This window comes from Oreochromis niloticus, linkage group LG9 (assembly GCF_001858045.2).
Source record: "Oreochromis niloticus isolate F11D_XX linkage group LG9, O_niloticus_UMD_NMBU, whole genome shotgun sequence".
Lineage (NCBI taxonomy): Eukaryota > Metazoa > Chordata > Actinopteri > Cichliformes > Cichlidae > Oreochromis > Oreochromis niloticus.
The window spans coordinates 11,664,710-11,678,167 of NC_031974.2; the positions used below are offsets into that span (position 1 = coordinate 11,664,710).

The 13,458-nt window shown below is 41.0% G+C and overlaps 1 protein-coding gene across 2 annotated transcripts in view; it reads right to left on the reverse strand.

Annotated features, from left to right (window-relative positions):
* cnksr2a (connector enhancer of kinase suppressor of Ras 2a) overlaps positions 1-11,441 on the reverse strand; it is a 77,562-nt gene extending 66,121 nt beyond the window's left edge. For both annotated transcript variants that reach the window (XM_005449078.4, XM_005449079.4), the window contains exon 1: positions 10,860-11,441. In XM_005449078.4, coding sequence (XP_005449135.1) covers positions 10,860-10,923 — 64 coding nt within the window. In that variant the 5' untranslated portion in view covers positions 10,924-11,441. The remainder of the gene's footprint in view (positions 1-10,859) is intronic.
* Positions 11,442-13,458: the final 2,017 nt, after the last annotated feature.

The window sequence follows — 13,458 nt, forward strand, 5'->3', positions numbered from 1 at the left end:
AGACCTTACTTATATTCCTGTCAAAACAGAGTTCTTCCTTCCCACTGTTGCCAAGTTCTGGCGCACAAAGGGTGTCTTTTCTTTACAATATCAAGTTCCTTTGAGCAACTCCATTTGTGCGTCTTTTATTAAAATGAATAATAAATGAAATAGAATACAGTACTTGTTGTTGTGTCATAGCCCTCCACTCCTCCGGGCTCTCCTAGAAAATTTCTTTCGCTTCACTTCACTCTCTCTCCCCTCCCTCTCTGTCTGTCTTGTGTGTGGGTGTGGGCGTGGGTGGTAACCGCGCCCTACCTGTTCAGAGGCGGGGTTGTCTTGGTCTCCACCCTTTGGCTTGGTGCACCTACAACAATTATCTTACCTGCGTCCTCATCTGATGATTAGTCGATTCCCTTCAGTCATTCTTTCAGAGCATGAACGAGTCACAGCAGATACTCACCTCTGTTCAGCAAGTCTGTTATGTGTGTGCGCCTCTCACCTTCCTCTCTTCTGTCCAGGAGCCTGCCCAAATTTTCCTCGAGGAGGAATCGCAAATGGGAGGACAAAGAAGTCTATTTCGGTATTGAGCCTAAGGACGGAGTGGAGTCTATCGGAGCGTTTACTTGAAAACTGTTCATAGAGACTGTAAATAAAAAAATAAATCAACAAACTTCATTCTGAGTCTGCGTTTGCGTCCTGCCTACTCTCAGAGGATGATAAGTTGTCTATTGAAGCAACCATTGCAGCGCTGATTCGGAGTTTGAGTTAGTTCCTTTACTTCCAGTAAAGGAAACCTTTTTTAAAAACATGCACTATATTACCAGGCGGTGCACTTTTACATAGCGGCTTTGCTATTTTTACTCAAGTAAGACATCTAAGCCCTGCCTCCGCCACTTAGGTTTTAATGAGTGTTAATAGCAGCTGATTCTTAATAGACGTGAAGCTGATTAAAACAATGTTGGCTCTCACAGGCAAAGTGTTACTATTGCTGAGAGAGGCAGCGAGAGGCAAAACAGAAGGGGAGAGATGCACTGTGTGGCAAAAGTTCACTGATAATCAGCATCGCTTATCACTGGCAGTGAGGGAGAGCGTGAATGCCCCGAATACTGATGAGTCAAATTGTAAGTGGCATCAACGAGCACACACGCCCACGCAGTACGAGAGAAAGTGAAGCAGATCTGCACAGTTAATATACACAGCATAATGACTGCTGTATAGAATTCATTCTGCAACAGTCAAATATACCCCCACAAACATGTCAGCTGAACGGAAGAAGAGGGTAAACAATTTACAACAGTTTGGTCGATACCTGCAAGACTTAATATGTACATGAGCAGTAGCCTACTAAATGAACTACAGTTATATTTATGGTAACAAAGATGTTTATCATCGTATCCAGTGAAAGTGAAATAAATCGATATAAGGCAACGTTGTGGATAAAGCAAGCTTTTCCCTCCTTCTGGACACTAAGGTGGACCATGAACATGGTGTTGTATTTCCTAAGGTTTGAAACTAGTGATGGAGACAAAAACCTCACTTTTCAGAAGCTATCTAGATTTTTATATAGAGTCTTTGGCTGAGCTGTAATAGTATGGGTGAACCAGAATGGAGGAGATCAATTGACATAATTTTATTTGCAAATACTTTTCCATCATTTTATTTGTCAAACTCACTGCAGTTGTGCATGCACAAAGGAGTGGGATGGGAGGCTTTTAAAGCCAAAGCAGAAAGAAGAAAGTCAGGACTCAATGAGGGAATCAATAAAGAACTGGATGAGCACAACCCTGCTGATTTTCTAATCATTGGGAATTGTATAATTACTCAATTCAAATATCTTTTTTTAATGCTTTATTTGCAATGATAATGTGATATGTTTAATTTTAATACAGTAGGTGTAGCCCAATACGCTTCAGGCACTTTTAAAAAAAAATAGGCAAAGCCGCTGAAAAGGGGAGCCAGTGCATTCAGCAGGCAAGTTTTTTTAATTACGCCTCCGGGTAAAAAAAGAAGTGTTTATGAGATAATGACTCTCGACCTATGACCTCAGTAAGCACTTTGCTTATATGTTTATGGTCTCAATCTTTACTTCGAAGGCTCTGCAGAGGACCACATAAAGTGGATAATTAAACACAGAATAATTTAGGGAGCCGCTGCTTCCTGATTGAAACATCAAGCCAAAGCACAAGTGCCACAAACTGCACTTCCTCCATCAACCCGGTCAGGTTGGCTCCAAAAGGGAGTTGATCCCCACAGCCTCAGACTAGTTTTCACTGATTATGTGACAAATATTATAGCTCGAAAGACCATCTACAAAGGTTAAGCTTCAGTCTAGTTGCCTTAAATTCTGGTATTTTCTAGTATCTTACTGGTTTGTTCCTTCGGGTCTAATTAGCAGATGTGTTTGTCTTTATTTATTTCACCCACACAGTTTACGGATGCAGCTTGGTAACCAAGCTAGCATTAGCTGATAACTTCGGACTGTCTTATCCAAACATGGCTCCAAAACAACAACATAGACCCAAAATAATAAGATCAAAGCTTCAAAATGCAGAGTCCATAATGACGTCACAGTACATGTGATTGATAGGTCGCTACAACAAGGTGGTGGTGCCCATGACAGAGTTCACAAAGCAGTAGGTGAAATCATGGTGGCTGCATCTATCTTTTAAGTACAGTCTATGCTGTTATAACCTTTTTTTCTCCTAACCACACCTCAACTTTTATATTTAGGTTTCATTATTGTTGGTTTGCTGCTATTATTCACTTAGCGAATTTTCTGCTGATGTGTTGGGTGGCTCTATATGTGCATTTATTTATTTTTTATTTAAAGTCTAATTTTGGCATTTTTCTAATTAGCTGAATTACACCACAGTAATTAGGCGCTTCACTTGGAAGTGCAGAAGTACCATTAAGTGCCCGTGTGGTGAATCACTGATCTACAGTATATTTAGTAAAAATCCTGAAATGTACTCGTCCAACTTTTTTTTTTAAATTGAGTCACAAGCTCGGTGCAAGTCTCTGTGTAGGTTTGTTGTATAACGGTTTCTTTCTGAACAGTCACGCACTTCCATCCCTGTATGTACTGCATACATGTCCATGTGTGAGAAGGAGCAAGATCATGTGTGTGCTTGGTTTAACTGATACAAAACGTGTGATTCATAGCTGACTCACACACTTGACTCCCACAGAGGCACACTTTTCACAACAACAGGCGAGCCAAACTCCCACAAACACCCTCTTTCTCTCTGTCATACGCACACGCGAGTAATAAAGCTAGATTTTGCACTGACTTCTGGGATGTTCAAGAGTCCTATAAAAGAGCCGGCCCTCCCAGTCGGGTTATGTGTCATCTGTTCCAAGGGCTCTAAAGCTTCGGTAACAATAAAAGCCAGACGAATGCTCGCTCTGTTCCCGGGATTTGTAAATTCAGGATGTTAAGAAGAGGGAAAAAAAGAAAAAGAGAAACAGCAGTTAAAAGTGAGTTTATTATCGGAAAGTTGCCCATTTGAATCCCAGTGTCATCTGGGAAGATTTCGCAATGGGGAAATAAACTAAAGAAATTCTTCCTGAAAAAACAGTTTTGCTTCTTGTTGAACGCTGTTTGAATATTACATCTACTCCAAGTCCTCCGCATCACATCAGTCAGTAATTAGGCAAGATAAAAATAACCCCCCCATCCCAAGAAAAAAGAAGAAAAAAACCAAAACTCATGCATGAAAAGTCCGTGGAAGGATCCACAGGAAGCAAGGAGAATGGAACTTTGCTCTAGGCAATGCAAAGCCAAAGAAATGAGTCTATCTTTAGAAATTTAATAATCAATAAACAGAACACCAATCAGTGTCAAGCTGCATGGCAGTACACCCAGAAGCCTCTGACTTTCAGTTTCCATTTGATATTAATAGAAAAGTTTCAACCAGAAAACTCTAATATTTTAATATAGTTTTGGGCACAAATGAACCAACAGCAAATTCAAAACAAGAGATTTGGCATGCAAGCGGAAGAGAATGGATGGATGGATTTGGCATACACAGAAGAAAAGTTGTATCTTACTTTTAATGCTGGCATCACAGACAGGTTGGAGGTCCATTTAGCAAACATAATAATAAAGAGGAAGCCAAAAGGTCCAAAAACAATTCAAAACTCTCACGGATCAGGCAAAACTCTGGCAGGATTGCTGGAAAGCCTGACTGATGGGCTGAGAAAATGGGAAAGGTAACAAACATAAGCATGCCTGTATGTTAGGTGAGTAATTAGCGGATAGACTGGTGGGAAGAAAAATGGAGGAAGTAGAACAAGGTGAACAATTTCAAAATTAAACAGGATTTTTTTACATTTATGAAGCCACTTCAAAAGTTTGGTAATTTTGCCATCAAATGTGCTTTAATAAGCTTTCTCTCTGCAAGTTTCAAATCATCATGGCTTTATTAACAGCTCACTCCCACGTGGCCACAATAACATTATCTCTGCTCATTCTATCCATGCTAATCCACATTAGACATACTGTTCACACTAGATATACTAACTAGTACATCTTTACAATGATTAAGAGTAGAGCTCCCACCACACAGCTAAAACTGTCATAAACCCCTTTTTTGTTGTAGCACTTTACAGTCAGGCTGAAGGCAGTTTTAATGTATTTTGAGCTCACAAGCTAATTCAGCCAAATATATCCTACATAAAAATCTTTCAAAGGGGTTTTTTTTTGTTTTTAATGTGTAACTACACAGCTATTAAAGCTAGCATTAACTCCACTGGTTCTCCCTGGCTGCCTTTTTTGTCTCCAGCAAATCCTTTTTAAAAGACAACTTGCAAAAGTCTTTTTAAATATGAAACCTGCTGTAAATACACTGCTATTTTTTCATTATTTGTTTTTATTTATTTATTTTTATCCATAATGGAATGGCTGAAACTATATAGCACAGGGCAGTGAAGTCTCTGTTAATGGTCCATGTAAAGCACTATTACAAGCCTCTATCTCCATCTGCCAGTTATTAGATTTAAAACTATTGTAATGCAATTGTACCAAAGTGTTTGCATAAATTAGTAGCTATTTAAAAAGGGGGCTTTCTAAATGTCACATTTTGATTTTATTTTTCTAATTTGTTATGTTAATATTGTGCTTGATTGAGTTAAGAAATCATTTAGCAAAACATTAATTGGTGCACTGAATGTCACTGAGCATTATTGCTGCTTCAGTACTTGCCCTAAACCAGAGCTGATTCGTGCCGTTGCAAATTTCAGAAGCTTGTTTGAACTTTTCAGCCTTGGAGAGAACAAAACAGTTGAAATGATTTTCCCGAGAGCCGCATATTCACTCTGGATTTATTTTTTCTGATGTAAGCTCAATACTCGTGAGCCTCACCTTAAGCCGAAACATATCAAGCCCACAGACCCAAAATCCACTGATCCTAAAGGCTGTGACTATCACTCTGGCAGCTTTCTCTCATGCCAAGTGGTGTCATCAGATGTGCTCGCATGCTGTCACGCCAATTTCACTGCTGATTTTCAAGTCTAGCGACCAAATTCATGCAAGGGAAATGAGGTGAAATTCTCCCCATCTCAGTGTGTGAACAGATGATAACATAACACGACGTGGGCAAAGATTCCCAGCATTCCCATCAATGTGGCGAAAGTGCTCACGTTACTATTGAAGTGCACCACTCCCATATTGTTTTAGTATCTGTCGTGCCAATGCTGCACTGTTGCCAAGTCAACAATACCCAGACCTTTTGGCCCCTTTGGCATATGTGATCTGTACATGTTACTGTACACACACACACACACACACACACACACACACACACACACACACATAGAAACACACACAAGCACGCTATCATGTTTCCCTCTGTCGCCACAGACACACCCGAGAGACCCGGCATGAACTGAATACCACACTAAGGCATGCCGTGTGTGTGTGTGTTGCTGCAAATGTCCGAGGACTCGGGTGGAGCCTTCTGTTCAGAACGGGTGTGCTCGTCTGTCAGCTGTTGTGCACAGACGGTCTGAGACGAACAAGTTACCATCCTCCCACATGCTCACACACACACACACTCAGACGCACATATAAAAACATGCCATATGCACATGACCAACCAATAACCCATCCAACAACGTGCCTCCAAAAACTGACACAGTGCATCATGTAAATACATTTTTGCTGCCATTTCAATAAGCATTTTATTGCCGCATGAGTCAATGGTCTCCCTGACCTGCTTTTCGTGCATCAAACAGACATGATGAATAACAATTATTACTAATATTAGTTATCATTAGTCATTTCTCAAAGTGCATTTGGAAGGTGGGCTGTGTTTTGTGATCTGAGTTTGAGTAAACAGGGAGCGATGATGCATCTTGGCATTAAAGCAGGGGAAAAAAGGCTTGAAGAGGCTGGAAATGGTCAATAGGTCAAATTTAAAGGTCATTCAGTAGGTACTTAAGGATTCTCATGTTTGAGTTTTTCATAATCGCCTGTTTGGATGATTGACGTTGGCATTTTTGATGCTAATCTAAGGTCAGGACTTCAAATTTTGAAAAGACCTTCACTGCTAGAACAGCTCAACATGTAGAACAATATGTACAAAAAATATGTAAGACAGAAAAGGAAGTGAGTCCCTACAACTAACTTCTTTCATCATCTCAAACAGAAGCATTTTTTAAATTATACTTCTATATAGGATTGTATCTTTATGGAAATATAGTACGGTCCCTATATAGAGCTCCCGTAGAAGTCAACAGGGAATATTTGCCAAAAGTTTCTGGCATCCAATTAAGTGCATTAAATACTAAATAACTTGATTCTATAACCATGATGTCATCTGACAAAACAACTATAACTGCAGGTTAAAAATTTGCCTATATTTACATATAAAATTATCACTTATATAGAAAGTTACAAGTAACAGATGGTATTTCTTACTTCTTCTTACTATGTGTGGAAATAAACCACAAGAGCCATGTTGCACGTGTGCAAAAAACATCATTCACCTGAGCTGCTGCTCGTGCACTCTGCTGCTCGTGCACTTAAGCAGAAGCAGAGTTCACAAATCTTCTTCTCCTTTAAAAGTACTGATAGATTTCTTACTACTTTCATTTTAACATTTATAACTTTTCCTAATCAAAAATGTAAATTAGCGTGTGAACAGCAGCCTTCCAAGACTCAGTCAGACGCATTGATGATACCCTTACAATCCTCATAATCCTTATAAACCTAACACTAGGCCTTGGCGTAGCCCCCACTTTCTGAAACAAGTCTTTCCACATCCATTTAAAGCTACTTCCTTCTGATTTGCTGCCCCTTGTCAGTGGAAGGTTTAAACAGTCTGGGCTGTTGAACATAAATGACCATGTTTAATATGAGCATCCACCATTGTGACAGAATATATATGAGAGAGAGAAAAAGGAAAAGCACAATAGTTCCAATTTAATTACAGTTACAGCTGGTTTGGGGTACAGGGGTCTCGAGGGTGAGAAGGGTTAAGAAAATTCTTCTTCTCGACCGTCAGCGAGTTATTAGGAAACTGTGTTCTGCTCTAGACCTCATTTCTGCTCTGTAAGGTGCGGGGTTAGTGAACCATCACCATTGCAGTCCACTGTAACTGCTGTGAAACCATGCTGAACATGTCAGAGGCGCAAACTGCAGACGTTTTACAAGCTCCTTTATTGCCTCGCTCTAAAACAGAGATTTTGGGTGGAGTGAGAGTTTAATGATAAAACCCTCACTTTTGTTTTAGAGCCACATAAATCACCTCAAAGCTCGGCTGTGAGCCGTGTTTAGCGTTAAAACATTGACAGCTACCATATGATAGAAGAGTTGATTAACACCACAGTTAAGAATTTTAACCCACTTTAATTTCTCAATGACTCAGCAAATTGGATGGACCAATTTAAAAAGTCCTGTATGACCTTCATATATTTTTTTTGTATTTTAGCCAAAGTGATCACTTTCTACAAGGCACTTGTCCCTATTGCACCAAAGTTGGCCATTAATTCAAATTAAATTAGTTATTCACATATTAAAGTGATTAATGGACTAGTCTTTAGCGTGGTCTTCTCCTGGCATGTGGTTTTGGGGAGGCTGGGCCAATATTATTCATGCATTCAGAACCTAAACAAGTTAATTTGTGAGAATTAAGTGAAAGGTTTAACAAATTATTATTGGTGCAGACAACCTGAGCCTAAAGTGACAGTCACTTTAGAGACACCAAAGCTGTAACTTGTTTACCCTTCATGTTTAGAAGCGATTAAATGATCATGCATCAAAACAGAATTTGGAATATGTCACAATGTCTGCAACGAGCTGCAGCCAAAATAAGCCGTCACACTGTGTGGGATCTGGGAAATGCACAGTAGCCATTTCTTTTTGTGTGCAAAAGAGTTTTACAATGCTCACACAGGCCCCTGGGTACAGACCTAATCAGCCCGGCTGCTGAATTATGCATGATGATAATCTCTAGTCTGATCACTCCAAGGTATCACCAGCACTCTTATAAACAAAATGTAATTACATTTTTGGATAAACACTCAGGCTTAAAGTTTTGCGCATATGTTTAACTTGTGTCTTTTCTTCTTAAAGACTCTGATTCAACGATCTCATTTTAATAGCTCTAAAGTCGACAGGAATTACATCTTTTAAGTTACAACCAGTCTGCAAGAAACAGTGACGTATATGTGATTAGTGTGCATGTGGTGCATTGCAAAAGCTCTGCATGGGTCATAATAAGCAGCCAAAAGTTCGGATTTGTTTAACCCAAGCTGCAATGCTTCTTGATTCAACAAAAAGAAACAAAACCTATTCATTAAGGAGCTACTGTCAAAATAAGAGCCTGTGAAATGTTTGCATTAGGATTATAGCTATGTTCAATAGTGAGATAGACAGCATTTTACCGCTTGTTCACACCAAACAAAGTGAAGCCAAAATATCCTAAAAGCACGCACTGTTCCTTTGTGATTTTTGGTACATCATCTGCAACCAGAGTCAGCAGTAACCCTGGGGGTGGTGACGTGATATCGAGCTCGCACCTCCTGCCTGGGCCAAAATGTGAGCACACACAGAGATGCACAAAAAAATGACACAGAGGGACGTGATGCTGCTGAAATGCTGCAAAGTTGGTTAAAAAAATGTCTCTGAGACAAGAGCTAGAGCTAGAACTATCTAGTGTGCCAATCAGAGATCTACTGTATATCCATATTTGCTACCTGATATGTGCCGATATGCAAACTTTCCTCCACAGAACACAGTGGCAACAAAATCCTTTGCGTAACTTAGATAACCAAACAGAGATAGTGCTATTTCTAAGTGTCCCCATTAGTAGGAAGACTCCATATCACATCTGAGTAAATAGTGATGCTGAGTCAAGCAGTGACTTCACAATAAGCTGCAAATGAGTTAGTGAAACAGATTCTTTGTTACATAGGAACATTTTGGGAATTGTCCCTGGAAAGTCTTTAGGAATCATTTTTTTTAAATACAGGTGATTGGTTGAACAAGTTGACTGCCACAAGTTACATCCACTGGATAACTTCAACCAGTCCTATGAACCATAGGATGCGGTGAGCACAGACTGTATATAAGAGATGGATAAATATACCAGTTCTGAAAAGTGAGGCATTTGCCAAAGAGCCTTGGCTCATCTGTTATTAGCATGAGAACTGAAAAGCCTGATGGCTGTAGGTGCAAATGATTTCCTGTATCTCTCCATTTTACAGCAAAGAGAGAGGAGTCTTCCAGTACTGATGGCTTTTGTTCCAGTGGTTGATGTTACAGTGGCTTAAGCTGTATTTTATATTATCCATGAACCAAAGCAGAAACACCCCTCAGTTCCTCAGAAAACACTTTCCTGAGGAATTGGTAATCTCAGCAGCCAATTTGGTATTCATTTTGTAATTTGTTGACCCCATTAGATGCAAAAAGGAGGATATAGTAATATAGTACTTATATTTTAGGGTGGGACAAGTTAACAAGTAGCTACCACTGAAGCGGTTTGCCTGTGTTTCTCAGACAGATTGACCCATCACTCCTCAAACACCCAGACGGCAAAGCTTGAAGCTTCAGAGTGGGACCTCCCTAATCACAGGGTGATGGCAAAAGAGCTACATCCATCTTCTATATACAGTCTGTTTGCAAAACACTCTGTGACTAAATTCATGGGAAGTGTTTACAAAAGGCAGATTGGTTGAACCATCTGCCTGCCACCTTCTATTATGGGCTAACTAACCTCCGAATCATTCAGATCAATGAACCACAGGAGAGCGACACCTAGCGAGCAGTCAGTATATTCTTGCCATGTTTCACAGTTAGGCATCAACCTCCTGTCTATCCCTGTCTACCCTCACACCTTCCACATGCCTGCAGCTGTGACCTTCACGGCCAGTAGTTTCTCACAAGATGTTGATTGGTTGAACTAACAGGTGTGCCGTTTTGAGCCTAGCGGGATGAATTCTGATATAATCCTGATTTCGCCTGAAGCAGCCTGAGGAGGTAAGCAGTCGATCTGCCCCCCTTCCCCCTTTCAAAAGTTTCTACACCCGCCCCTGCTCTCAGCAATGAAGTTTGTTTCTCCTGCTGTCACTCACTCGCACATTACATCATTGCCCACTGATCATCAGGTGCCTGGCTGATGCATCGACACACACACACACACACACACACACCTCCCACACAACAAATCAACTTGTCAGCCTCTTATCTCCCCTGCCTGAATGTCCAGTCGTGATCAGAGACAGTGTTTGTGTGTGCGCGTCCATGTGCGCGCGCGTTCCAGCTGTGTAAATTAAAAACACAATTTTGAATCGTGTGCATAATACGCGCGCGTGTGTCTGTATCGTTGTATGGATGTGTGTGTGTGCGTGTCTGTGTGTGTGTTTCTACTGCCCACCTTTCATCCAGTCCACCACCTGGCTCGTGCTCCATTTGCTCACTGGCTCCATCACCAGCGCCATCGAGGAAACTTTGCGCTGACTCTCCGTTGCGCGCAAGCAGTGGCGTTACCCCCAGAACAAGGCTCTGTGAGGCGGGTACACCTCCCGCCCTCCTCCACTCCCCTCCCTCTCTAATTTCCTCCGCACCCAGGTGACTCTTTTTTTTTTTTACTGTCCCTCTCCGGTCCTGGTCCCGCCGCCTCAGTATCAGCCCTGTGTCGTCTCCCGTTAACGCAGTGGAGCTCTCAGTGCGGGACAGCCCGGGTGTGTGCGCAGCGGAATCCGGCACATTCCCCTGCTCGAGCCGGTCTGACTTGTGTCGCCTCCCTCTGTTTCTCTTCTCTCCCTTCTTCCCAGTGCGCTAGTCTGCTCCTGCGCTCCCGGTGAGTGTGTGTGTGTGCGAGTGGTACTGTAAAGAGAGAGAGAGAGAGGAGTGTGTGTAGGTGTGTGCGCAGCCGCTCCGTTACCGACAGCAGCAGTGTAGGATAGATAAGTCACACCGGAGTTAAAGCCGGCAGCATCTCTCTCTCTCTCTCTCTCTCTTTTCCAGATATGATTAATCCGTGCACGCGCTCTGTGGGTGGCTCCGCGCGCACGTCAGTGTATTTCCCACCGGAGCGATAGAGTCATGCAGATATGATTGAGGGAGGAGATATTCTCAGAAGATATTTAATAAGAACGTGTCTTCGATAGAGAGACATTGTGTTACATACAGAGAGAGAGAGTCAGCATGGGGTACCTACACACTTTCTGCTCCAGCTGCTGTGTGAGGAAACTTAATGAATCCTCAGCCAACCGCTCCACCTCCACTCCAAAGATCGTTTTTCTGCCCCCTCAAACCATTTATCTCTCTCTCTCTGGCTTGAAATCCTCCATGTAGATGTTGAGCATACACTTGTTATACATTTATACCACATTTGCTCGACTGGAAGAGTTTTGAGTAGGAATGCAAGACCTACACTTTATTAAATAAGTAAATTTAGGTTGTATGCGGGTTAAACTGGAACATTTAACTTAACATTATAAGAATTGATTTATTGTCTTTATTTTGACTCTTGCAGCTGTTTCTTTGCAGTGTTCTTCAAACTTGTTCCTGGACAATTTCAGACAATCTTAAAGAGAGTGCAGGTGAGGCTGGAAACACTTCAAACATGATCTTTTTCCAAGTTCTGAGACATTTCTGCTCCAGACAAATTACAGTAGTGCATTTGTTTAGAGACAACTCCACCAATGCAGAACCAGGAGCAACACAGACTACATCTTTGCTAATGTGTAGCTGAATTAGATTTCTTAGTAAGTAAGTTTGTTCATATGTTTAAAAAAATAATTAATATATTGACATACAAAATATATGGGCAAAAGTTTATATGCAATGCAAGACAAGCTTACGACAAATCCAACAGGAAAGCCCGCTCTAACACTCTAATCCAGTCCTGAATAAGCATAGATACCTCCTCACATAGTATTTGGATCAGTTATTCCTGGTGGTTTCCATGACTGGTTTTATTCGTCCAAGTTCTCATGTAACCACATTTCTGCCTTCATCAAATTGCAGTGGAACTGGTGGTTTCATCAGAGGGCATTTCCAAGAGCAGAGAACCTCAATGTGAACTCTTCTGTGTGTTTCCTTAAATAAAGAGGAAAGTCAAGCACACAACCTGGAAAAACAAGTGAAAACCATCTTCAAATAAAACCATATAAAGCTGTAAAACATGAATAGGTCTATAAATCCAGAACTTTTCTGGTAGAAAAGCACAGTTGGTTCAGTTACTGGCATCTATGTAGTTCTTTTCCAGTCCTTACTGACCACTAAACCTTCTTGCTGTGTGGTGACAGTGATAACCACTGTATCACTGGGCTGCCCACCAATGTGAAGAAGCCTGCTGTTGAGGAACTAAAGTGATTCTTAGAGTCTGGATGAAAGGTTTGTCCAATATCAAAGTTATATTGTTCATGCTGATAGATCTAGTTTACTGCTTCACTCCTCGAAATTCAATATTCACAAAGACTGTCAGAAAAAAGTGAAGAAAATCCCCAGAAACAACGATTAGCTGTAACTTTCAAAACAAAACAAAACAACTAAACTTGATGTTCAGAATGAAAAAAAGATAATGTATTTTGGATATGAAAGAAAAAAACCTTATTTAATTATACACATACCAGCTTGAAATATGAGCTAAAGTCTAATTTGACTGCTGTTTTAAGTTAAAATTCAAACATGTAAAGGGTAAAATATTTTTCACTCCACTTGTGACTTTATTCCACTTTCAAAGGTTATCATTTAAATAACTATACACAACCCAGCCAAGGGGGGGCAGAAGCCAGGGTACTCCTAGTACCGGTCCCAACCCTGAATTGCATCAGAAAGGGCATCAGGCATAAAAATTCGGTCAAGCATGTGGCTCATAAAGAGATGTTGGTGTGATGGAAGAGGATGCTAAGGATGAGGGTGAGGTGGAGGCAGATGATCCTCTTTGGCGACCCCTATAGGGAGCAGCAGAAAAAAGATGAATTAAAATGCGGAAGTCGTCTAGTCTAAAGTTGTGGTTAAAACTG